At 53.3% G+C, this 23,708-nt stretch overlaps 4 protein-coding genes across 4 annotated transcripts; 2 read left to right on the top strand and 2 right to left on the bottom strand.

The window, feature by feature from the left end:
• The first annotated feature begins 864 nt into the window (after positions 1-864).
• On the top strand, positions 865-3,346 carry COCSUDRAFT_24839 (SOUL-domain-containing protein). Its single transcript, XM_005645482.1, has 5 exons — positions 865-1,102; positions 1,362-1,426; positions 1,627-1,770; positions 2,137-2,250; positions 2,546-3,346. The coding sequence occupies exons 1-5, from the start codon at positions 916-918 to the stop codon at positions 2,708-2,710; spliced, it is 675 nt and encodes a 224-aa protein (XP_005645539.1). The 5' UTR covers positions 865-915; the 3' UTR covers positions 2,711-3,346.
• Positions 3,347-4,265: 919 nt separating this feature from the next.
• COCSUDRAFT_33755 (hypothetical protein) lies at positions 4,266-5,262 on the top strand. Its single transcript, XM_005645481.1, has one exon. It carries the CDS (start codon positions 4,472-4,474, stop codon positions 5,108-5,110), a length of 639 nt encoding a protein of 212 aa, XP_005645538.1. The 5' UTR covers positions 4,266-4,471; the 3' UTR covers positions 5,111-5,262.
• Positions 5,263-5,722: 460 nt separating this feature from the next.
• On the bottom strand, positions 5,723-10,983 carry COCSUDRAFT_48229 (hypothetical protein; the record flags this gene model as incomplete). Its single annotated transcript, XM_005645480.1, has 10 exons — positions 5,723-5,815; positions 6,084-6,226; positions 6,549-6,771; positions 6,988-7,177; positions 7,510-7,768; positions 8,170-8,363; positions 8,667-8,814; positions 9,128-9,366; positions 9,628-9,737; positions 10,783-10,983. 10 exons carry the CDS (start codon positions 10,981-10,983, stop codon positions 5,723-5,725), a joined length of 1,800 nt encoding a protein of 599 aa, XP_005645537.1.
• A 1,713-nt stretch (positions 10,984-12,696) lies between these two features.
• COCSUDRAFT_56915 (transcription elongation factor Spt5) lies at positions 12,697-23,574 on the bottom strand (the record flags this gene model as incomplete). The annotated part of the gene is made up of 22 exons (XM_005645479.1): positions 12,697-12,903; positions 13,275-13,453; positions 13,947-14,103; positions 14,403-14,678; positions 15,113-15,314; positions 15,738-15,938; positions 16,366-16,509; positions 16,896-17,014; positions 17,340-17,420; positions 17,857-17,959; positions 18,367-18,536; positions 19,087-19,233; positions 19,612-19,731; positions 20,048-20,243; positions 20,558-20,655; positions 21,030-21,127; positions 21,441-21,597; positions 21,900-22,078; positions 22,336-22,469; positions 22,759-22,829; positions 22,974-23,102; positions 23,398-23,574. 22 exons carry the CDS (start codon positions 23,572-23,574, stop codon positions 12,697-12,699), a joined length of 3,345 nt encoding a protein of 1,114 aa, XP_005645536.1.
• Between the last annotated feature and the right edge of the window lie 134 nt (positions 23,575-23,708).

The following is a 23,708-nucleotide window of genomic DNA, read 5'->3' as shown; positions in this document are numbered from 1 at the left end:
GCCGACGTCATCGCAAACGCACGATCCTTTCTTACTGCACCAAGGCGCCCGTACCTTGTCTTATGGAAAAGATCCAAGCATGTTCATAGAACAACCATCGCAAGATGTGTTGCAGAAAGCGTTCAGAGCTAGTCTGCTGTCGAAGAGGCCTAGAGCGGTCACCGCTCTTCGGCATCTTCCATTGCAGCACTGGCAAGGCAGATACCTGAAGTGGAGGTTCTTGACTCTAAGGTGTACGCCAAGGACAGAGATTTAATTTCTTTCCACTTCACTTTAGATTGGTTAGTAACCGGTGAGGTGTGAGGCCAGTTATGCGCCTCCATGCAGCAGAGATTGGACTCGGACAGCTTCTCCTTTGTTTCTTAAGGTAGGTGTAATGGTTAGCTAATTCTGGTTGGGTGCTACGGCTGGCATGTTTTTGGGCATTAGAAGATGGTGACAAAATCCTCACCCAACACGATTTCGTGTTGGCAGGGACGTCGATGAGCAATGCCAACTAGTGAAACAAAAAGACTATCTTTGAATCTGTGCCAACTTTGTGTGCTTTCCGGCGTGGGATGATAAGCATAAAATTTGCACAGTTGGATTACGACAGAGCACCTGAGGTTTTATTCTCTGTTTACATCTGTTGTTCATGGCTTTCGATGTATTCCGTCCCTCTTCAATTATGCATCTGTCATCTGTCTTCTAGAACAAGTCTCCTACTCCACGATCAAAGTTGGGCAGGTTCCGTCACCTTGGAAGCTGGGCCACTTATAACTAATTACGTGCGGGTGATGTCCTGGCCACGTACTTGACACTTTGAATTTGGATATGGACTTGAATGATGTCGAATCCAACTTCAAATTGTTTTGAAAACTCTAGAAACCTTGTTAGGAGTGTCTCAATAATTGAAAGCCTGTGCTTGGCGGAAATATGCAGCACCTCCAGTTCGCTGCTGCAGTCTTCATATTGTTGACTGCGCCCCTGTCACAATCTGAAGCTTCAACCAGCACCAAATCAGTCAACTCCTCAACACCATGGTTCTGCCACGAATATGAGTGCGCGCCATACACCGTCATTGACAGGAATGCCGACTATGAAACAAGACAGTACTCTGCAGGTGAAACCTCTGCCCCGCCCCTCAGTGTTTGGAACGCTTCATATACTGGGATACACTTTCCAAATGAACGAGAATCACTTTGGATAGATTAAATATAATTTCCCGGCATCTTTCGCAAGCAAAGGAGTTGTTGGTGTCGGCATGTTGGCGCTGTCTCCGCATTTTGTTTCGAGATTCGCGTGATCCTTGCAAGCAAGGTCATTCTTCTGAAGTCCTGTTCAATAACCAACGGCTGAGATGAGTGATCGGCTGCCTGCAGCCAACTGGGTGTCAGTCAACGTCCAGAACTACACCTACAGGCCTGCTCTCTCTGAGGGCTTTGCGGTGGGCCACTCAACCCCTGCAACACAACACTTCTTTCTCCCGCAATGTCATAAAGACAATACGCACGCGCAGATGTCACCGAGTGTCCCCCACCTTTCCTGCACTGCCTCAATTGCCCATTGAGGCTCACAAACTTGAACGCACTCGGGTGCCTAAATCATGCACTCACGGTGACTGAGCGCTTTGTCGTTGCCATGCAGCCCCTCTTTGAGTACATCAGTGGAGCCAACCAGGAGGGTGTTAACATTAACATGACTGCTCCGGTGCTCGTCAAGATCGCGGCGGGGGCAGGACCTTTCTGCACGAGCAATTTTACCGTTTCATTCTACGTGCCCACAGCCCAGGTCAGTCTTTGAGTTTTTAGCAGATTCTTGAATAGGCCAATTAACCTTCAGCGTAAGGTAGGCCACCTCTGTCCTTGGGTGTCTTGGATTGCCCTGTTTTCTGTGAGGCAATCTCGGATGACTAATTGAACAACTGAGTTCTGGTCTGTGTGCATGTGCATGTCACTGATTTCTTCAGCCAGATTTTGTCCTGTTTTGAGTCAAGCGGGTCCCCTGGAACAATTCTGTTGACCTGACGCCATTCATTACAGAGAAGTGCAGCTGTCCAGGCCTCATTGGATGCCTGTTGCAACTAAACCTTGGTTGCCTGCAGTGCTGCCTTTACCCCGTCATCTAAGCAGGGTCAATGTTTATCGATGCATGCAGGGAGACACCCCAGTGCCAACAGATCGCTCTGTCTACCTCAACAGGCTGCCCCCAGCAACATACTTTGTCTCGTCCTTTGGCGGATACGCCGATGACACCAGTGTCCCGGCGCAGGTGCCTTCCCCACCCTCTCTACACCCTTCCTTGGCCCCACCTGGGAAACTATCAAACACTCTCTCTTGGCAAGCATTCCTGCAATGGCAATGGCAGGGATTCAGCTTAGCGCGTCTGTTGTGCACATAGTGAGGATATCTAGTGTTACTGGTCAAGTATAGATGGAGTTGGGCACCCACAACATTTAATGAGCAACCTGTGAGGCTCTTCTGCACCTTACACACTTGATCAGTGCAAGATAAATGCGCATGTGTGTGAGCTAGATGGACGGAAAGGGTGAGTGTGGCATGCGCAGGCGGCTGCACTGACTGACAAGCTGACAGCAAATGGGGAGGTTTATGACAGCTCACTGTTCTGGACTGCCGGCTATGACGCCCCCTACAAGCTGAGCGGGCGCCACAATGAGATCTGGATCCTGAAAAACGGCGAGGCAGCTGCCGTCAGATCTGCTGCCGGATGAGATTTGACTTTGAAACTGAATCTGAAGGGGATCTCCTGCAACTCGGGGTACCACGTGGCAGCAGGTTCAAGGCTGTGGTGCCTGTGCCAGCCTTTCCGCTGCCTTACCGCCATTTACCTGTACACAAGCTTTCCCCGTTTTGAGCCGGTGTACATAGGCGGGATCACTCCCGTAATGGTTTACTGTCTATACAGTAGCTTTTGTACAACAGAGTAGCTTTTGCAAACGAATTTGATTGGGGCTGTAAGAAAGGTTCTTTGATGAAAATTGAGCTGCCGCATAGGCAGAAGGTGCGGTGAGGTCTGTGGAAGATTGGAGAGAGCAGTCAATGTACTTGGCATGTTCATTTTACCCATGGAATTCGACCTCAAAGCTCAACAGCTTTGTCGGCGCGCTGGAGGAGACCTGATGGTCGATATGAGGCATGATCGCCTGAGCTTGAAGACCTTAGAGTGGCTAAGAAGTGCACTTCTTAGCATGTCCTGCAGATGCACATGGATAAATGGTGCTTGCTGTTGGTATTCCCTTTGTGTGTGCATTGCTATGTCAGGCACTGTCCTGCATTGTTGGCAAATAATATCTTAATCGTCCTGCCATATGGCAGCACATCAAGTATGATTAAGATGTAGCAAGCATACTTTTCACCTTGAGCACGTTTCATCACACTCGTCATTGAGGTGTTTGTCACGGAGCACAGTCAGCAGTCACACTCTTCTGTATCATGCTTGATTTATTCAGTCTGCACCAACCACTGAGTGTAATTTCAGTCTCACTTTTCACCTCTCAAGCACATTGTATTGCGAGCCAGCATGCTGACCCCTAAGCCTGCCTCTCTGAGGCCTATATCTATGGACATGCTGAAGTGAGGAAGAGGGGTGCTTCAGGTTAGTGGTGGTGGGCTTCAGGCAGCTTCGATGCTGCGTGCATGTGGCTGTGGTGTGCCATGTCAAGGTGTGTGTTTCAGGGGTGCTCCTGATGTACGTCAGACCATGGTTCAGATGACTTAAGCCCGACCTGAAGTTGTTGTAACAATATGAAGTGCTTCACATATCCTCAGCTTACATCTGCATTGATTCAGCCCCTTCCTGTCCCTTCAGCAAACTTAATTCAGGTCCCGAGTTCAAATCTCAGTAGGAACTGCGCATTTTTTCTATGCACCAAAACACATAACCCAATCCTGAAAAAAGAAGTCCACACCCCTGGATCTGGAAGAAGCTCAAAGCAGGATTTTGTGGAGCAGGCAGGTCAAACTTTTATGAGTGACACATGGCAACACAGAGCATGCTTGCTGACAGATCCAGATCACTACAGGAAAATTCGTTACAAAGTACTGGAGCCTGCTCTGCATGCAGTTCCTTTTGTTGTGGTGCTCTGAAGCTTAATGCCAGGTGGCAAACAACGTGCACGTGTGTGCAAGGAACCAAGACTTGCACTGCAGGAAATGCAGATGCGAATGGTGCATGTTGTGTTGTGTTGTGAAATTATGCCCCAACCATGATGGAAGACTCTCCCGCTTAGTCAAGTCGTAGGGTGAGGTTTTGCTCTCCCTGATTCAACATCTGCTTACAAGCTCAAAGTCTGGTCTGTCCAAACTGCGGACGTCACAGCTCACACTCAAACCCCCCGTCCTCAAATTTTGACAGACTGGAAGACCCATCCTCACACGCTTGACAACCAAACATCTGACTGTTCTCAGAGCTCCCAAGCAGAGCATAGAAACAAGTCCCACACACATCCTACACCACAAATGAAACCAAGAGCATGCATGATATCTCGCAGGATTCATCAATTACCGCTTCTCACACTGAAAAATCGGGGCGCACAAAAGGGGCGCGCAACACAGCAGAAGCAAGAATGTCAGGCCAGGCTGTAACTGTCTGGTCTTTTGCAGAGAGATTGGAATGCCTATCTGTGTGGGCTCCTGCGGCCGTTATTGTGAGATCCAAGGGCTGCATTCTCTCTGAGAGGCACAAGACAGTCTGCCACCCTAGGCCCCACCACACATCAACAAATTTACGATGCCCAAAGGGGCTCGCAACAAACATAAAGGGAAGGAAAAACACATGGTACCCGCTTTGTCCTACTGTCATTCTCTCACTCGAAACACCGCCTGAATGTCATCTTTGTCTACATACTCTGATGCCCCATAAAATATCTCGGAGCACACATAGTGCACCGAAAGTTAAACACATTTGCAAAGACAGCAAAAGCCACTGCCAAACATTGCCTGCCCACCCAAAACCATCACAGGTCCTACGACCACAGCAACTACAGCCCACATCCTCAGAGTCTTTCAGGTCTACACATCACAGATCATCATTCTGGCGCCCTCTGACTGATTCCCATGGTGCCGAGTATCCACAATTTGGCCCCTCAGACACTCACAAGGCGCCCACCTGAGCATGGTCATTCCAACTACTTTTATTCAGTCACATCCGGAGGCAGCAGTTCTCCAGTGACTCATCATTTTCTGTGCAGACAATCTGCAGGAAGAGCAGGTAGATCAAATCTTCAGGGGGCCCTTTCTCCACCCCCACAACCGCAAGCAAATCTCACAAGCAAGCGGAGCCAAGCAAATGAATTAAACATCCGTGCGCAGAAAGGTCCTGTCTTAGTGCTGGCGAGTCTCCAAAACCTAAGCCCACGTCCGCAGGCGTGCGCTCCCTAATACGCGATGCAGTGTCAATTTTATGCGCGCAAAACACATCACGCAGCCGCAGGGCTGCCCAGGGGCGCAGACCCCACCAGAAACAAGCCGGTCAGGCAGACATGCAGAAGTAAACAAGTCTTCCTTGACTCTCCAGATCTGCATGCCGCAACGGCAAGCCGGTGTGATCAACATCGCACTCTGAATTGAGTTGCATGCACATGCGTCCACCCCAGCTTGTGTGTACAACTCGGAGCCCTAGGTGGTGACGCTACACACATGGCCGCCGACATCATGCAGCCCTTGCTGATCCTCGATCGGAAGTCTTGTCCCTCCCCAGAGTTCCCAAGAGGGAGAGAGGCCGATCATTTTTTCTTAACCTGCTTCATGTAGCGGACGCCGCAGGCGTTGCACAGGGTCTTGGGGCCATAGGGACCGGCGCGCCACACAGGGGTCACCTGCAACATTGATATCAGCGTGTGAGCAACACGCACATTTCTCTGTCTCCAGCAATTTGATATTTAGATTTGCAAAGAAACCGACAGGGATGTTTTGAGCATTGAGGTGGACATTTTGGCTGAAGTGTGGCTAGTGCCGTGGCATTTAAGTCAATCGTCAGGGAGAATTGTCACTCGCGTAAAGAATAAAGGCAGTTGAAAGCCAAACTTCTTATCCTGGCGGTGCAGGGCGTTTGCTCGTTTGATCATTGGAGGGAGAGATGGGCACCTGAGTGCCACACTGGGTGCACTGCTGGCCCGGCGCTGCGTGGCCGACAGTCTTAAGGATGCCGCCGACCATGCGCCGCCGCTTGCTTTTCTCGCCGCCCTTGGCCGGCCGCCCGCTCTTGCGCTTTGTCGGCGCTCTGTGCCCTGCGCCACCTGAGGGAGAACGCGTTAGCATTCAATCTGCTGCTTTGAGAGCATACACCTGACGTTAGACCCTTGAAAGGATGGCATTTGTCGAGAACAAAAAGATTGCACGTTCTCGGATAGTCCGACGGGTGTCACCCGGCACATGGCTTGATTGGACCTATTCACATGTCAATATATTGTTTAATATCGCATGACCAGAAGAACTGCATCACTGTGTAGACTGTCAGATCCCACAAACAGGAAGGCCGGTCTGCTGGCTTCAGACATGCTCTCGGCAGTGGATGCATACAGTGGCCAAGCTCAGCATTGGGGCGCGCACCTTCGGTGTGGGAGAGTTCAGAGAGGTCATCGGAGGCGGCCCGCGAGGCAGCGGTTTTGGGCGTAGGCCGCGCGATGCGACCGCTTGAAGTCTGCACAAAGCCGCCCGGGGAAGAGCCGCGGCCGGTCGCATGCGACAGAGGTAGCGAGGCCGCGAAGGGCGATACCACCGCCTCGCGCCTGCCTGCTGCCGCAGACACCTGCAGGCTGCGCTCCAGCCGCTCCTGCACATATCAAAAGTCAACACCGAGAACAACAAAATACCGCCTCTGAAGTATAGGTCTGAATGCAAACAAAAAGTGAACAAATAACCCACAAACATCACTGTCTTGCTGGCAGATTGAAGGTCCAGACAGTCTTGTGAAGGTTTCAGGATAGCGCCATTACTTATTGCTCTGCTAGCATGCACGGCTGTAATGAATGTGGATTTAATGGCTCACCGGGGTGGGCTTGGAGCTGGGGCGGTGCGCGGTGGCCTCGGGGGTAGAGGGTGACACGCGACGCAACCGCTCTGAGGTCTTGGCGGCGGCCAGTGTGGCTTTTGGCGGGGGACTGCGGTCGATGTGGGCGCAGCAGCGTACCTCGTCAGCGTCCGCCCCGCCAGTGTCCTCGCTGCTCGCATCCGTCTCCCTGCACAGTGAAAACAAACCCATCAGTATCTCGACCTCTTTCAGTTGCAGATATATGGGACGCGCAATCTGCATTCCATGAGCTGTGCTTGATTGACTCTGCACGAGGCGAGCAGACAGACTGCTTCTGCAGAGTCAGCCTGGGTGGTGCTTGATATGACACAACACCTTGAACCAGGCAGCCTGTGTGCAGCAGCTCGCCTGCACCCTCAGGCTTTCAGCGCTCGTGCAGGGACAAAACCGGATCAGGCGCTTGCTGTGTGCAAAATAACACAAACCAGCATATTCAATTTGAATCCGAATCTGAATTTGCAAACATGGGCCACCGCGCACCGTTGGGTGTTGGCAGAGTCGGACGACTCCTGGGACGCGAATGCGGGGGCCTGCAGCTCGGGGGTAGGGGGCCCGTCCGGGGGCGAACCCTCCTCCGCGGGCGCTTGCTGCTGCCGCTTGACCATCAGGCGCAGGCGCGTGCGTGAGTGGCAGTTGGGCTGCGGCTCGATGCTGACCTGGCAGCAGCGGGGAATGCCACTGTCCAGGCACTGCGCGTCCGGATCGCATGCACGCTCAAGTAGCACCTCCGTGGCCGATGCTGCGCAAGAGAGGAAAAGAACAATCAGTGTCGTCCAATTAAGTTTAAGAGTTGATTAAGGCTGTTCATTTGCCTGCAACTGCCTGACGAGATCTGCTGCCACCGAGCCCAGTACTCAGCTACTCCTGATAGCAGACCAATACTGTCTGATTTCAAGATGTCAAAGACATGATCCCGTTGTTTTGTTTGATTGGAACGCGCAATGCCTCTTTTGCATCCCAGCACACAGGTTGGCTTTCCTGCAGCAGTCTTGACATGGCCAATGGCTGAACCTGACCAGATTGCTATCCAGTGGTGAGGAATCAACGTTGGCAGGGTCCCTTCCAGAACCATTCACTCTCTGCCTCAAAGACTGCTATCAGGGTCTACAGTGAAGGGCAGCTGCGTGTCAAGCCCCCCACCTTGTTCGCTGTCGTCCAGGTCGTCACGGCGTGGCTGCTCCTCCTTGATGAAGGTGCCCGGCAGCTGCCACTGCCCCGGGAAGTCTGCGCCGCGCACGCCCTCTGCCGCCAGCTGCTCGGCTCCGTACGCTGCCAGGCCGGGAACCTCGGCCCGTGTGTTGCAAACGCCACGGTGCCGGTTCTCCCGGTTGCACCTGCGCGCAAGAATGGTTGTGCTCCTTCAACATTGACACAAACAATTTGATTGTCAGAACTTCAAATGGCCCTAACCTTGGACCCCAATGGCGTAGGCAGACAATACCCATAATATGCGATATAAAGCACACTTTATCTCACCCCGCTGTTCCCACAGGGCACACCAATTATGAACAGAGGCTAGAGGTGATCAGGCAATATCAACACAGAGCACCGTGGTCTATCAGGGTGGGGCAAACGTCAGGTGTCCTTGATGGCTGTGGGGTTGGGAGAGGACCAGGGATTCTGGGCTGCGTTCTCACCAGGAGCTCTTGGCACAGCCGCGCCAGGCGCCGGCGAAGGGCGGGCTGCAGCCATCGCGGATGGCCTCCGCATTTTTTAGCGAGTCCGGAAGCTTCATGCGCAGCGCCCGCAGCGCCGGTGACAGCGGTCCCCCCTCCTCCTCCTCCCCTGTGCCCACCAACAGTTGCTGACGTGAGTGTCACTCTCAATGCCTTATGTGCTTGTACCTTCCTCTCTGCCATGACGTTTTGCTTGACTGATTGTGACACGGCGTCAGGCCAGATCCCGTCTCAGCTCAGCAATATAGCAGCCCCGAGAACTTGTGTGGCATGCGCTTCATCGACCTTGAGAAGACGCAAGCCGCCTTGCTGAGGCATGCATTGCTGCTGGGGGTGATTGAACAACACTGCTTCAAAAGGCTGTGATTTACTAAAACAAGCAGGACATGCTGCGGGTGTCAGGGCCCTCAGGCGAGGTGCACCTTTGGGCTCCCGTTGGTTCAAGGCAACCGCCATGAGAACGCCTCTGCACGTCGGCGAAGCTGAGGCAGCTGCGGCTGCATCAGCCTCTGCCGCCTCTTCTTCAGCTGCCTCCACCATGGCTGGTGGCTGCGCCGCGAAGACAGCGGGCACGGATGCCTTGGTGGCGCAGGAGAGGGCTGACACGTTGGAGCTGCTCAGGCAGTTCTGCAGCACCGGGGATGGCAGGATCTCTGGCTCGCTGCAGCACAGCCAGCAGAAGTTAATTACCCCCACTGATCATATGCTTGCCCCAGAGAGAGAATTCATCCATTCGCCACACTGTACATCGTGGCTGCGGTGGCTGCCTTGCCTATTGTCCTTGGATATTTGCAGCATGTTGCGCCTTTGATATGCAGAAAGTATGCGTATCATATTGCACAAGAGAGTGTTGAGGGGATCGAGGCACTCAGAATTAATAGCAAGGGCACATGACTGGTGTCACATTGGAACAGATGCTCACCAGGGTTGTAAGAATGGGAGCTGCTCTGAGAAGTGCTCCAGCTCGTCGGCCATGCAGGGGATGTTGTTGGGGTCGCAGTCCGCTTCCAGACCACCAATGGTTTGCCACTCCTAAACATGGCACCATGGCGACACGGTGAGCATGTGTTGTGCATTGGGGCGCTAGATCGGCCCGATCCAACGACACAGGAGCTTGCTGTAGACATTCAAGGGGATACAAGGACGATAGAAAGCCCAAGGGGCCTCCTACCATGCCTTCAAAGACATTCTGGGTGTGGTCATCTCCCATGGGATGGCCCTCCAAGAAGGCTAGAAGCCAAATGTCCAACAATGATCAGTAGGCTTGCATAGAACAGCCTACAACATTCATTTCTGGGACATTGAAGGGGATAACATGGGGCACAGAGTCATTCGAAGGGGTGACAAGGCTCCTTGATGGCCAGATGCACCAATATGGTGTCATCCCCCTGTTCAATGCAGGACCCCTGGAGGCTTGTCCTGCATCTATCGTTGTTGCTGTCACATGCACCGAATTCCTTCATGGCACATCTAAAGCACCTGGCTGCACTGCCTTCTAGTGGATTCTTCTACCGTTACGTATGCACAAAGGCCAGCACTGCCTATCGCGCAGGCACGAATCGCCGTATTGATCCCAAACACATGCACCTACCCATATGAAGCATCAGGCAACAGGATCGTGCCAGGTGTAATCTTACACACCAAGTGTGCACCAAACCCCCATGGATTGCGAACCGCGTCATCCTCGTGGCGGGCGCAAAAGCAAAGGCTGGCCTCCCGCTGCTGGGTGCACAAACATCGGCGCTACAGGGCCACCGGATACATATGGGCACCGCCACGGTGGCGCAGCATGTCGCCAGAGCGAGGCACAAAGAAAGCGGGAAACGCTCTGCACGTGGGGCGAATGGGGAACTCGCGCTAGCTCGAGGCAGCACAGGGCCAAACGATACGATCTAGGCACACACATACCTAGCTCAAACAACACGCAATTAAACACACCACGACCTGCCAGCACCCGCCGGGAGGATCCGGCGTGCATTTTGTGCCAAGCCCCTTTATCCTCTACCTGCGATGGGAAGGCAGCGCCCAAAACGGCGATCAAAGGCAGCACCAGCACAGGGCGATGCCAGGGGCTCACCATGGCAGACAACTCATGCTGGCTCCCATTGAATCCGGCCTCCGGGCCCTCCGACTCGCTCCCATTGAGTAACCCATCCCACCAGCTGGCCTCGCAAACCTCGCCAGTTAGCAGCTCGCACCCGTCGCTGCAGCCGCCCGAGGCCAGGTCGTCCGGCTCGGCGGGGCAGATGGCGCACTTGGGCTCAAACAACACCTCCATCAGGGCAAGGCTGGGGCCGGGCGCAAGGATAACAAGGTCTTGACTGCCCTAGTAAGGGCAGGACGAAACGGCTGGTTGACAAATGTCAGGGAGCGCCTGAGAGACGAACAATCCCGGGAAGTGCGCGGCAGGAAACCGTGCGAGACTGGGATGCGAAGGTGGATGCAAAGTTGGTGGTGCGACGCTGCAGTGCGCTTGCGATGGGAATGGCGCGAAAGTGTGCTGTGGAGCAATGAAAAGGGCTTGGCCAGAACCTAGGTGACCTGGATCTCAGCTGTCGATCGTGGAAGTCCAAATCGGGGCCCGGTTTATTGGGGTAACGACGAGGCGGAGGTAAATTTTTGCAGGTGGTGCCGTAAACTACTAAGTATTGCTGAAGATACGCGAAATTCGCCGCACATTTTCTTTTGACTGAGTGTGACAAATTCGAGCCGCCGGTCCGCATGGCGGGAACAAAAGATTCTCGCTCGATTCCCGAGGCACCGTGTTTTGAAGGCACTGTAATCACACTTCTGATAGCTTTGATCCGACTGACGTGCGTGTGAGCAGTCGGCGCAGCGCCCAGATTCCTAAACCTCTGTTTGAACCGGATGCGTCCGGTTCCCTGCATAACATCACCCAGACAGCGTACTTGTGCCGCAGTACAAGATCAATGGACAGAGAGCATACCCGTTTCGTTTCAGGCTTCATCCCCAGACGTGCAGCCAGCAGATGCAGCGTCGTCTGTTCCGGGACGACATACCACCTAGGTTAAAGGCTATTCCCAGCAGTCCGTCACACCCGTACACGTATCAGTCGTCCAAAGTCCACCCTCTTAGTGATGTAGAAGAAAATCATTGGCAAAGTAATCACAAGCAAGACACGGTGGTGCACCAGAAAGTGCAAGCTCCAGCCCGTCAAGTTCAATGTGTCAAACCTAACGGAACGGTAGGTGATGGATATGCCAGTGCCAAGAGCAACGTGCCGCTGAGCAATCTGAGCTCACAACACGCACTGACAGATATAAAATTCCCACAGCAGCAGGGCAGTGCAGGAGCACAGGGCCCACCTAGCCTCGGCCTTTCCCAGCCATGACCTCTGAGCCGAATATCAGACACAAGGTTGCTGGGCTCTTTGTAGAGGAAAGAGGGCATGAGCGTTTGACTCCTCTGGGGCAGCAGCAACAGCTTGCCCCAAAAACTTATCGAATGGATTTGAAAATCTTTCCCAGGTACCACCCAACTGTACCATTTAAGCAGCGCCAGCACTAGGGCCTTGAATGCCCCTGTTGGCCCCACAGTGACTTACAACAGTCATTTTAAACTGGCCACTGCTCAGCAAACTGACTAACCTGACAGCAAACTTCTCTGGCACTCTGCCTGACTGGGTTTTACTGCCACCTCAAACCTCGGGGTTCTCATGAACAGCACAGCATTGCAGTCCACATCTGTGCTCTCAACGTGCAGCGAACCATGTTCCTGCAGCAAGATGTACATGCACCAGGGGCCTAGGCCTCCTCACAATAATCCCTGAAATGCCCCTTTGTTCAGGCCTCTGTAGCTGCCAGTCAGCCCAAAGGCACAGCCCCTCAGCCTACAAGGCCTTCAAGACCTGTCTCTCACAGAGAGTGCAGCTGCAGGACTCGACAAATTGACAGCAACAAAGGGAGCACGCAGAATACACCACGATCTGTCCATCTCAGCTGCGCCGCAGAGGCACCGGCTGCTGCCCAATTCAAAATTGTCCGGGCTCGGGGATGCGCCCATAGAGCAGGCCGATCATGCCCTTGTTCAAGACCTTCATGTCTCCTTCTCCCAGTTTCACAATCGCGTCAGCGTCCGCCATATTGAGCACCAGGCCGATCTGCCCCCTGAAGTCTCCCACCATCACGCGGATCATGTCCTTCTTCTTGGTCGGCAGCAGCTGCAGGTTGGAGCCCACCTGCGCCAACAGAAATCCCACCCTGAGATCACACACTCTGTGAGGCTGATTCGAAACGTAGACCCACTGATGCTTCTGTGCCTCTCTCAGACATCCCGGTGCACACAAGTGAGCCAGTATTGCAGCGATGCGGAAAAGCAAAACTGCCCATATCTCTGAGGACTGGTGCTCTTGCCGAGCCACTGTATTAACCTTTCCTTCGCTTATCATTATTAGCCCTTAGAAGTCACACAGGAAATTGACTCATAGGTTCACATGATGCAATCCTGCAAATGCTCCACACCTTTGCCCAGCATTCAACAACGCACCTGAGGGCAACTTCCTAGACTCACAGCAACCAAGCGAGGAGCAATGACTCAGCGCTGCCTCACCGTCTGAACGACCTCAGCAGCTTCCGGCAGCTGCAGCCGTCCTTCGGCGTCCTCGCTGCCGAGCGCGACGGCCGCGGCACCGTCGGCGGAGATACGCCTCACGACGCCGACGCGGCCGCTGTCCGCCAGCTGCACGGCAATCCCGTCGTAGTGCTCCCAGCCCGGACCCGCACTGGCGCCTGCAGACAGAGAAAGGCTTTACATGCGATGCCAAAGCGCTACTGTGGTTTTCAGAACCTCATAAAATAAACGATTGGGCACCACAGCGGGTCCAGAGCCCCGCCCTGCAACACTTTCGTTGACAGGCCACAACGCCCCTTGGGTGCGTTCCATCACACAATTGCAGCTCCGATGCTTCATTCTAGAAGATTTTCCCCCCTCATTTCAAGAGCAGTGCTTTATGCCACCCATGTAGCAAGAATCGGGACGGCAAGCACAATTGCATCCCCAAGGCGATTGCCTGCGCAATAAGGGACATTGCTGTGCTTTCCTGTGAACATGCTGAAGCAGCGTAGTCATTGCATTGTGTGCACTCTCTACCACCAAACATACCGCTGGCTTTGTCCCTCGATTGGCATCCAAACTGCAGGCAGTCTGTACTGGGCTGACAAATTTACACAAAACATCAGTAAGCTAGTAAGTACCAAAACCCTGCCAGAGAGAGGAGCGCACCCATGGTCTGGCCAGAGTCTGGGTCGTAGGCGGGTGTGCCGACGCCAGGGGTGGCTGCAGGGGTGGGGTAGTAACCAGGGGTCGGTCCCCCAACCCCACCCACAGTGGGGGGCCCTCCTGTCGGCAGCGCGGGGGTCCAGCCTCCATTCGAATACCCCTGTGTGAGAAGAGAAGTCATCAGCGAGAAGCACACGAGGGAGGACACAATCTATGAAGTGAAGCAAAGCAAAGCAGATCAGCTTACAGAGTGGCTTGCAAGGCAGAACGATCCAAATGAAAGTGATGTTACTCGGCCGCATCGCTAACAACACCTCATTACTCATTCTTACAGACCAGAATGAGGTCCCAGTAAACCTGAGAACGGTGCTTATATGCAGGATCAACTCTCTGACCAAAAATTCCACATCTTGGCAAGAAAGTAGTCATGACGTCATTATGAGCAAGAATGGCAATAACCTGTGTCATGCCCGTGTCCCCAAAGCCGGCGGGGGTGGGCGCGGGGGCCTCTGCGGGCGTGAAGGCCGGGGTGAATGCGGGGGTGCCAGCGTTGTAATGCCCGTAGGGCATGGTCCCAGGGGTTGCCGTGGAGGGTCCAGGGTCGCTGGAGGGGTGGCGAGGGGTTTGAAGGTTAGGGTTCCAGGCATCTCTCCCAGGGGTCGCTAAACCAGGGTGCGAAGGGGTCATGCTCGGGTGCATCGGCGTCATGCTCGGATGCATGGGAGTCTGGGAGCCCTGCGCAGCACAAAAAGACTGTCAGACACAAAAGTAGACGTGTGAGAGGAGCGGAGCAGAGCAATGGACGCACTGAGGCAGGGCTGCATCCCTCACATGGCAATATGAATGAAGGCGCAACAGATGAGTCATAGACTTTCCGCACACTGTCTTGACATTCCCACAGCATTCCTTGATGGCATGTTTCCAAAGTGACACACCTTTGCCGTGGCAAACCGGTGCATGCATGCCTGCATGCCCGGGAGTCCACCACGAAAACCTTCCCTACCCCAAAGTTCCTTCCAAACAATTCCAGCAATTCCGGGCCCGCACAACATGCAACTGTTGTGAGGAGCGCGCATGTAGCGGTCTGGCGCAGCGTGTATGCCTAGACTTGCTCTCTCTGGATCCCAAACGCACACAACCTACAAAAGCTGCTGAGAGGAGAGGCGCACGTAGCGATGTGGCGTGGTGTGCATGCCCAGGTGCGCGGGAGTGTTTGGAGCAGCACTGAAGCGCGGCGGCTCGCGCGGCAGAGGCGCGCCGCCGTGCTCAGGAGGGATCGCGTCGCGAGAGACGCCCACGACTCGCTGCTGGGCCTCCAGCTCCACGCGAACCTCCGTCGGCGTCACCTTTGTGATGCGCCCGCGGTAGCCCCTGCAAAGCGCAAGTCAATTTAAAACCTTGACAGTGTCTTTGGTAATCCACCCTTCGGCTGACATACGGGCAGGTATGATGCTTGCTGTTGTACAAAGTAACAGAAGTCTAATATATTGTCAAGTGAAACAGCTGGCACAGTCATATCTTGCTGTGAGTGTGAGGGACGTTTCACTGCCAATCATTCTCTCTCAAGCCACCTAGACTGAACTGTGCTATGTGACGGGCAGCATCATGCATGCGATGCTGGCACTCATTGCCATCTCGGCATGTCAAGGTGCCTACACAAGATATGTTCGCCAAAAAGAGATCCCATAGGAGTCCTCGGCATTCTTCAGCGGGCAAGGACTTAAATGGCTCCACAGCCACATTTCAGAGCGGCTGCTCCTGCTTCAGGGGTGAAGGATCAAGCATTCTGCTCACCTGAAGGGCCCCTTGGCAATGGTGGTGACCTTCCCAATCATTTGGTCGTCCGGGCCGCCCCGGCCGCGACCGCCGCCGCCGTAACCGCCGCGGCTGGCGCCAAAGCCACCGCCGGGGGGACCGCCGCCACCGCCACCGAAGCGCGGGGGCGGCGGTGCCCCGAACGCGCCCCCGATGCGCGGCGAGGCCGGGACCATCCCGCTGCGCATAGAAAAGACATCCTAATATATGGCATTTTCGGATGACATGATGTTCATTGCTGCATCCGCAAGGGGGAGACAGTGCATGTGCTGTGGCTGCTCTATGGGGGTTGTGGGATGGCATGAGGCAGAGCCTGATTGCCAGTCAGAAAGCCTTCTGCACAGACACAACCAGCTCCTTGCTGACTTCTTGAGCTTGCCAATCACGAGCTTCAGGCGCAAACACTCTGGAAGTCAAAGAAGAATTTGGTGCAGCTGAGTTCACGTTTTCCTGGCTGAGAATCAGTCTGTGGGAACGCTGCATGACTTCCCGGTGAAGTGCCTCATTGACCAAATAATACTTACGGTGATCTACAAAATCAAAGTCATGGGCTCATCCTGTCTTTTCCTGAAGTATTTGCTCTCCGGTGAGCGGAAAATCTCTGCACCTGGCATAGGGGTTGGGTGAGCGCAGCGCATTGGCGAGGCCACTCTTAACGCCAGCCGACACCCCGGACGGCCCCTTGCCGCCGCCCTTTGTCCTGACCTTGTGCGACATCAAGCACACAAAGCCGCCGTTCTCCAGCAAGTCACTGCCGCATGACAAGCACACTTGTAACCCACATGCCAGTAAGATCACGGCTACATTTTTTTGTAACATACTTTAAAATAACCCTTTGCCACGAAAAGCCCCAATATGTCAGCGTTGGGAGCTCATCATGATGTCATAAGACATCCCAGACTGCAGCATCTGCAAACTTGACTTCTCAAAGGGGCGGATGCATTTACCAACCGGGCTTGCTAGTGGAGCAGGACGTGTTCTAGTGCATAGACAAGGGCCATGAGGGGAATAAGAAGATGTGCACATTATTGAACAATCTCCATCCATGGAAGAGGAACCATCAAGCAATTTCCATGGTTGTGTGCTTGTATAAAGTCAGCAAGCGCAGCAAGAAAAAGCGAGGGGGTGTGTGCGCACTTGAGATGCAGGAAGACGGCTTTCTTGAAGATGTGCTTGACTGTGCCGGAGCGGCCCTTCAGGCGGCCATCCATGATGTCCACTGTGGCATCCCTCAATATCTCCCTGTGCAGTGCGTCCTGCACAGGGATACCCACCACTTGTCTGCACCCTGTCTCCTCCACATAAATGGGCAATGCACCTGCTGTATCTGTCTTAGGCGCATACTTTGGCTGTTAGGAGTTTAAGGCGCTGTATTTGCAAATTTAATTGTTCCTGGTGAGAGGTGAATAGCTGCTGTCTGCACACGGCACCAGACACGATAGCGTGGGCTGGCATGTGCTTGGGCCATTGGATCCGTCTGCTGGGTGAGATCAGAGCTCATTTCAGCAATTGGAGATTGCAAGCGATTAGGGCAGATGGGAGATATTCAACAGGTAGAAGAGGAGTGCTCAGTAGAGTCACCGTGGCGACGCCATCCCTGGTCATCTTGTTTTTTATCTCCTCGACCTTGCACACCTTCACCATCGGCTGATCCACAGACCCCTGCAGCAAGGACCCCTTGTCAAGATCTGGGCAATCCTTCTTACCTTTGCTGACATCTCACCCTGCCAATCCCTTCGTTTGGACGTCAACATAGCAAGGCCATGTGAAAATGTCCAGCGAAACCGCCTTAAAAAGGGAACGTTGCTTTTTCCATGGTGCATTCCAGGGCTGTAAAGGTTGGCACTACCCTGTGTTCCTGTGGAACTATGCAGGAACATTTGATGAATTGGAGGATGCTGGAAGCATCATTCAACTCAGTAAACAACGCCAACTGAGCTTTGGACAAAATGCGGTGCCCACCACAAAGCCTTGGAATGCACCCACGAACTTGGAACACAACGGACCACGCCACAATTCCCATAGACCAAAGGAAACAGGTGGGAGATGGCAAAGGCAAAGTACAAACTGCAGCGAGGGCAGGCTTCAACGTGCACACCTTGTTGGTGAGCACTTTGCAGGAGTCCTTGGCGACAGAAATGATGACGCCCACAGTGGACGAGTCAATCACCACCAGATCATGCAGCTCATACGCACCGAGCCTGCATGCAGAATCATCATCCTCAATGGTCATGCCAGCAATGCATGGGTGGTAGGATCACCATGCAAAACAGTCCAGACTGTGAGCCCAGCACATTGCACATTGCAAGTCAAGTCCCTGTGACAACCTCCGGCAGCTTCCAAAATGCAATGCGCGGTGCAATAAATCTATGACTACTGCTAAAATAGCTCATAATCCGCGCTCCCAATGTCCATGCATCATGGAACATGTGTCAGCATCTCTCCCAAGGATAAAGCTCAAGCACTGAACAAGCAAAGGCCTGTGCATTGCAGCCTTGAATTGTAATCATCTCACAACAAAGGTCCTGAATGCCTTCATGTAAAGCCGTTTATTTAATTAAATTTAAGCCAGGGCAAGGGCAATGACACAGCCAAAGAGGCCGCGCACGTGTCGACGCCGGAGGCGACGTTGGAGGACTCGGCGAGGTCGCGGGTGAAGACCTGCAGCTGCTCGCGAGTGGAGTCGGTCATGAGCACGCAGATGGGCTCCTCCACGCTCACAATCATCCCCGTCTGCCCCTCGTGCTGCCCGCTGTTCACGCGCACATAGTCCCCCGCCTGCACACGCAGAATGCGCCGAATTCAATATATAATGGGAAAGGGGATGTGTTCTTGGGCCTGCACTATGCCAGCCTTGTGCTGACTACACATTGCACAGATACTGCTTGTTAGGGTGTTGAGGAAACATAAACCCCCGCTTTTGCATGCACAGCACGCGCCATGATTGTATAGATGTATCTGAACTTGAACCTGCACCATGCCAGCCTGGTGCCGGCATCAATCTGCAAAGATGCTGTTCATTGAGGGTAGTGGCTGTTCAATCTGAATATGAAGCACTTTATCTATTCTGAAAGACCATTTTTCCTGGATTCTTTTACGACTAGATTGCCTGCACCTCAATGACCCTCAACAAGTCCCAACTCTAGTTTACATGGGGTTGCAAGCAGACCAGACATTCTTTGCAGGAATAAAAGAAAGTAAGCATTCCCTGCACAACCTGTAAAACTGTATTCAAAAGGCCCTCTACAACCCTCCACTTGAGCCTATTCAGTAGAATCCAGTTGTTCCAATATGCACAGCAGAGGTTTATGATGGAAGCAGAGCGCACCTCGAAGAACTTGCGCAGCTGGCCGGCATCGAAGGTGAGCGCATCCGTGAGGCCCAGCTGCGTGGGCATGATCTCCACACGCCCGTCTGGCAGCACGTTAGTCACCCGGCCGCGCAGATTAGTCAGGTCGCCTCCCGTCACCACGATCTGTGCGCGCACAACCGCTCATGCTAAGGGCATGCCTTGCCAGAACAGGCCCCACTGCTATAGAGCAATCGCACTGGAGGCAGACGCACGAGCATCATAATAGCAGAAGACATTCTGCTATCATATTGCTGCTGGTCAGGAAGGTTTTGGGAGGGACTGAATGTCGAGTCACTAATCAATACTGGCCAACATCCTGCTATTGGCCACCAGTTGTTGGGCTTAGAAGGCAAAACGTTGAACACTCATACACATTGGCAAAACGCAAGCCTCGCTGCCCTCTTCTCACAGCAACCCCCCAGAATCAAGAAGGGTCCCCCAACTCCGCTAGACCACAGGTGAGCAATCAGTAATGATATTGGCAAGGGTGCAATGAGTCACCTTGTCGCCCTTCTCATAGCGCACGGCGGCTCCGCCCTCTGCGCCGTCTCCGAGGCTGCGCATGAGCTGCGCCAGCTCGCCGCCCTCCGGGTCCTCGTCTGTGCGCGACGCCATGCCCACCTGATCAGGCAACGCCCTCATGCATGCATGACGACAAGGCTTTCTGCAGCATGGCTACCCGTCACACGTGATTCTTGTCTTGACACCAATAGCTTCATATAACAGCCTAGCAATTGAGCAGAAGGTGCCCAATTCAACATAAAAGCAAAGTACGGATCAGAATTGTTTCTGCAGAAATTCAGCTGCACATCCTCTTTATGCCACGACAGCAGGCGTGTTGCAGCACGCTCATCTTGACTGCAAATTTGTCCTCATGAGTGTTGATTTAGAGCTCTCTTGCAGAACGCCTAGATCAAAAGAACCAGGGCAGCCGCACCTGGTTGAAGCGCTGCAGCTCTTCCAGCGGGGGCAGCCCAGAGATGAGCTCGAGGCGCGCGCGATTGTACTGCTTGATGAGGTAGCCGTCCTCGTAGTGCTGATTACGTAATATGTAGTAGTACCCGCTTCCGCCCGGCTTCCTCCTCTGCTCCACTATCAGGCCCTGATCCTTGGCGTCTGCAGGAGAGAACGCCCTGCAACGAATGGTCCCGACTTGGTATATTTTATGAGCTGCTTTTTCAGTCAAGCAAGGTAAGCATCCTCATCTTCTACAGTCTCGTTGCTGGTTGCATAGAGCAATTCTGCCAGACTGCTTTGAGCTATAAGTAAAGGATCGTCTGGAAGACCACCCGCCACCCTCTCGAGGGCTGCTTGGGATACTCTGATCTCTGCTGTTGACAGTCACTGCCGCAGCCTGCCCTATTGCTTCATGTCCCCTGCCACACAACATAGTGCTTTTAGAGATACTGATCAACAATATGAGCTCTGATGTGCCAAGGAAGCTGACCTGGCGGGAACGCGCGGCTTCTTGCCAGCAGTAGGCGCCCCTCGTTCCCTGCGCTCCTCCTTTGGCACCAGGGCAGCATAGTCTAGCCTAGGAATGACCTGAACAAACAAAGTCGTACTTAAAGACGGGAAAAGGTCCAAGACAATTCATTTAACTTGGTATTTTGGCGCCATAACACATGACAGATCATCCGCTCGATGCCTAACACAAAGTAGTACATTCACTTGCCCATGCTGGAAAGCAGCACGCCCCTGTCACCAGGCTATCTTTGCTGCCGCCAAAGAACCCTTAGTGTCTGGACTTCCAAATAATCCAGAACATTCATTTGGAAAAACGGCAGGAGTGAAGATAGGGAGGTGGTGAAAACTGGAGAAGGTCTTCCTTCGTGTACATCAGAACCTCGTCTTATTGCAAGCAACAGGCTTCAGAGAAAGAAAGAAACCGGACAGGGTAATGTGATGGGGGGGACCACCTTGACTCGTGCTGAGTCAGAGTTATAGTCCACGCTGACCACCTTGCCCAGGTCCCCGCTGTAGGGCCCAATCTTGACGCGCACCCAGGCGCCCTCCTCTGCACTCACAAACCCCACATTCACCTCAACTACCTTGCTTTATTACTTCGAAAGATGTCACATCAATATTCTCCCCACCCCCATCCAATGCGAAAGCCCAGGTGTAATGGACTGCTCGAGACGAGCCTGAAGTTCCCTCCTTTTCAAGGGCATGTGCCCCATACGTGGCATGGCATGTAGAATCTGTAACTCTAACGTGTCTCGAGATGATGCCAGCGAAATGTTGATGTTACACATAATACATGCTACACCATGCAAAACCTTCAAAGTATTGATTTTACATATCTAGCGGCAAGGGCACAGGTGTCGCACCTATATTGCTGCCCTTGGCGACAGATTTGACAGTGATGGCATCCACCATCTCCTTCATGGGCACCAGGGTTGCCCCCTTGCCATACAGCAGGCAGGTCAGCCCCCGGATGGCCTCCTTCACATGGCTCTCCTTGTGCGCCTCCACATAGATGTAGCCCTGGGGAGCAGCAGGTAACACATCTGCAAATCGGACGAGAGAGTGATGCATGCTTGCAAGAACAGTCATGTGCTTCCCTAAATCAGAGACAACCCCTGCTCCTGTGTAAGCCAGAGAGAGCTTCAACAAGTCAACTGAAGCCGACTTCAGATGCACCTACACCCAATATTGATGACAGAAAGGCGTGGGTTGCTTCCAATGCAACAACAGTTGCATCCAGGCCCGACTGCAAGAAATTTGTCAAGGCAGTGCTCTGGCGTCTTGCTTGGCACATCAATGTCAGACATCAGCAGGACACCCACCTTGAGGTGTTCCTGGTAGAACACAGAGCGGATGAGCAGCGGCTCTCCGGCCTCGGTCTTGTTGATGGCCTTCTGCATGAGCTTGATGCATGCTTCGCGCGCTGAACCGCCCCGAGTCTCCACCGTCCACAGCTTGGGGTCCGCATGCGTCGGCAGCAGCGCCTGCTGCTGCACCGCGCCTGCAATGGGCAGCAGCCACAGTGAGTAATCTTTTCATGTCATGCGGTGTGCCATACATGGCTTTGCAAACCTAAGCTGCTCATGTGAGCAAAATGTGGAACAATAGGAGGTAGGCAGCTCCGTGACGGGCAGCAAAGAAGCACACGATTGGCCTGAGAGGAATCCCGGCCACTATTCTGACTCCCCAAGCACGATGCATCCCAGCCTGTTGTTCAACTTCTTGGTAGAAGACTTTGCATTGCTCAGGAAACCAGACCTGTTTCCAGGTTGTCCCCAAAGTCCTGCGCCACATCTCGCTGGTTGCCAAAGCGCTGCTGGACATACGCCTCCAGCTGCTCAGCATCCAATTCCTCATCCTGCCGCCGTATGGTGGCTGCGCGGTCATCATATCTGCAGAGCCACTGCTCTCAGCAACCACGAATGATGAATTGATGACAACTCTCAGCGGCGCAGAGTACCAAAATGGGGCCACCGCTCCCAGCATAGCAGACTGAATCTGTATGGCCAGGTTGGGGTAAAGATTTGATGAACAATGCTGGTATCAGCAGCATGTAGATCCACACAGACGTTCCAAAGGGCAGCAGTTCTTGCTGTGGAAGGCTGACAGGACTGGAGCTGCAAGAATATGAGGAGACACCCAGATGAAATTCAACATAGAAGTCTCTTGGCCAGCGCTTACCTCCTGCCCACATCCTCCACTTCTGGCAGCTCCTCCCCCTCATCCAGCAGGAATTGATCGTCGCCTTCATCCTGTGGACCAAGAAGCCAAGCTCACAAAGAGACATACCGGGGGTCTTTCCTTTGAAGAATGGCCGTTTTAGGGTTGTACAAAACGACTTTGATAATAAAAATGACACTGAGAGGCTGCAAAGCTTGATCAGAGGTGAAAAAGACCTGGTCATCTTCTTCGTCATCCTCGTCTTCATCTACAGCCGCTATATCATCCACGAACCTGGACCGCTTCAGCCGCTTCTTGCCACGTCTGTCTCCTTCTCCGACGCCCTCCTCTTCATCCTCCTCCTCCTGTATTGGAATGAGGACCTTCACAGAGGTGCTGAACAAGCATGGACCGTCAAGTGCAAAAGTCGTAGGGTATAGCGCTGCATATCTAATACTCATGTCTACCTCTGGAGATTCCTGAATGCCGTTTGAGCTTTGCAAGCCATGAAACAGCTTAGCAGGATCCTCCGACAACTGTCCAATTGTTGCAAATCTCTTCACCTAAAAAACAAGTGACCCCAAGCAGATCGATTTGATCCTCAGAATAGGGATTGATATGATTTTCTACATATTGGAGAGAACTGTGTCAGCTCAAGACCTCATTGTCATCGTCCTCAGCTGCATCGTCAACAAAGACATTCCTTCTCTTCTTGCCGTTGGGTCCCTCGTTGTCTTCATCTTCATCAAAATCGTCATCTAATTCTCTGTTGTCCTCCTCCTCGCTATCACTTTCTTGTCTCCTAGCCTTTTTCAGCTTCCTCTCTATCCTAGCCATGGCTGATCTGCGCCGGGGGCAGCAATTCTCTATGCACGTCTTAGCCCTCAGCACTACACTGTAATTCGCAGAGATGTGCCTCAATGTCCTTTTATGTTGACACTGGTTGCCATGAAAATGAAAGAACGGCCCAG

Source organism: Coccomyxa subellipsoidea (genome assembly GCF_000258705.1).
Source record: "Coccomyxa subellipsoidea C-169, whole genome shotgun sequence".
Taxonomy (NCBI): Eukaryota; Viridiplantae; Chlorophyta; class Trebouxiophyceae; family Coccomyxaceae; genus Coccomyxa; species Coccomyxa subellipsoidea.
This window is presented reverse-complemented; position numbering and strand designations above follow the sequence as displayed.

What these genes read in the sequence shown, in the direction of transcription:
- COCSUDRAFT_24839 (XM_005645482.1), top strand. Translation starts at nt 916, where the DNA reads ATGCAGCACCTCCAGTTCGCTGCTGCAGTCTTCATATTGTTGACTGCG. An exon ending in AACAAGACAGTACTCTGCAG is followed by an intron (nt 1,103 to 1,361) that starts GTGAAACCTCTG and finishes GGCTGCCTGCAG; the next exon opens with CCAACTGGGTGTCAGTCAAC. An exon ending in CTCTCTCTGAGGGCTTTGCG is followed by an intron (nt 1,427 to 1,626) that starts GTGGGCCACTCA and finishes GTTGCCATGCAG; the next exon opens with CCCCTCTTTGAGTACATCAG.
- COCSUDRAFT_33755 (XM_005645481.1), top strand. Translation starts at nt 4,472, where the DNA reads ATGCATGATATCTCGCAGGATTCATCAATTACCGCTTCTCACACTGAA.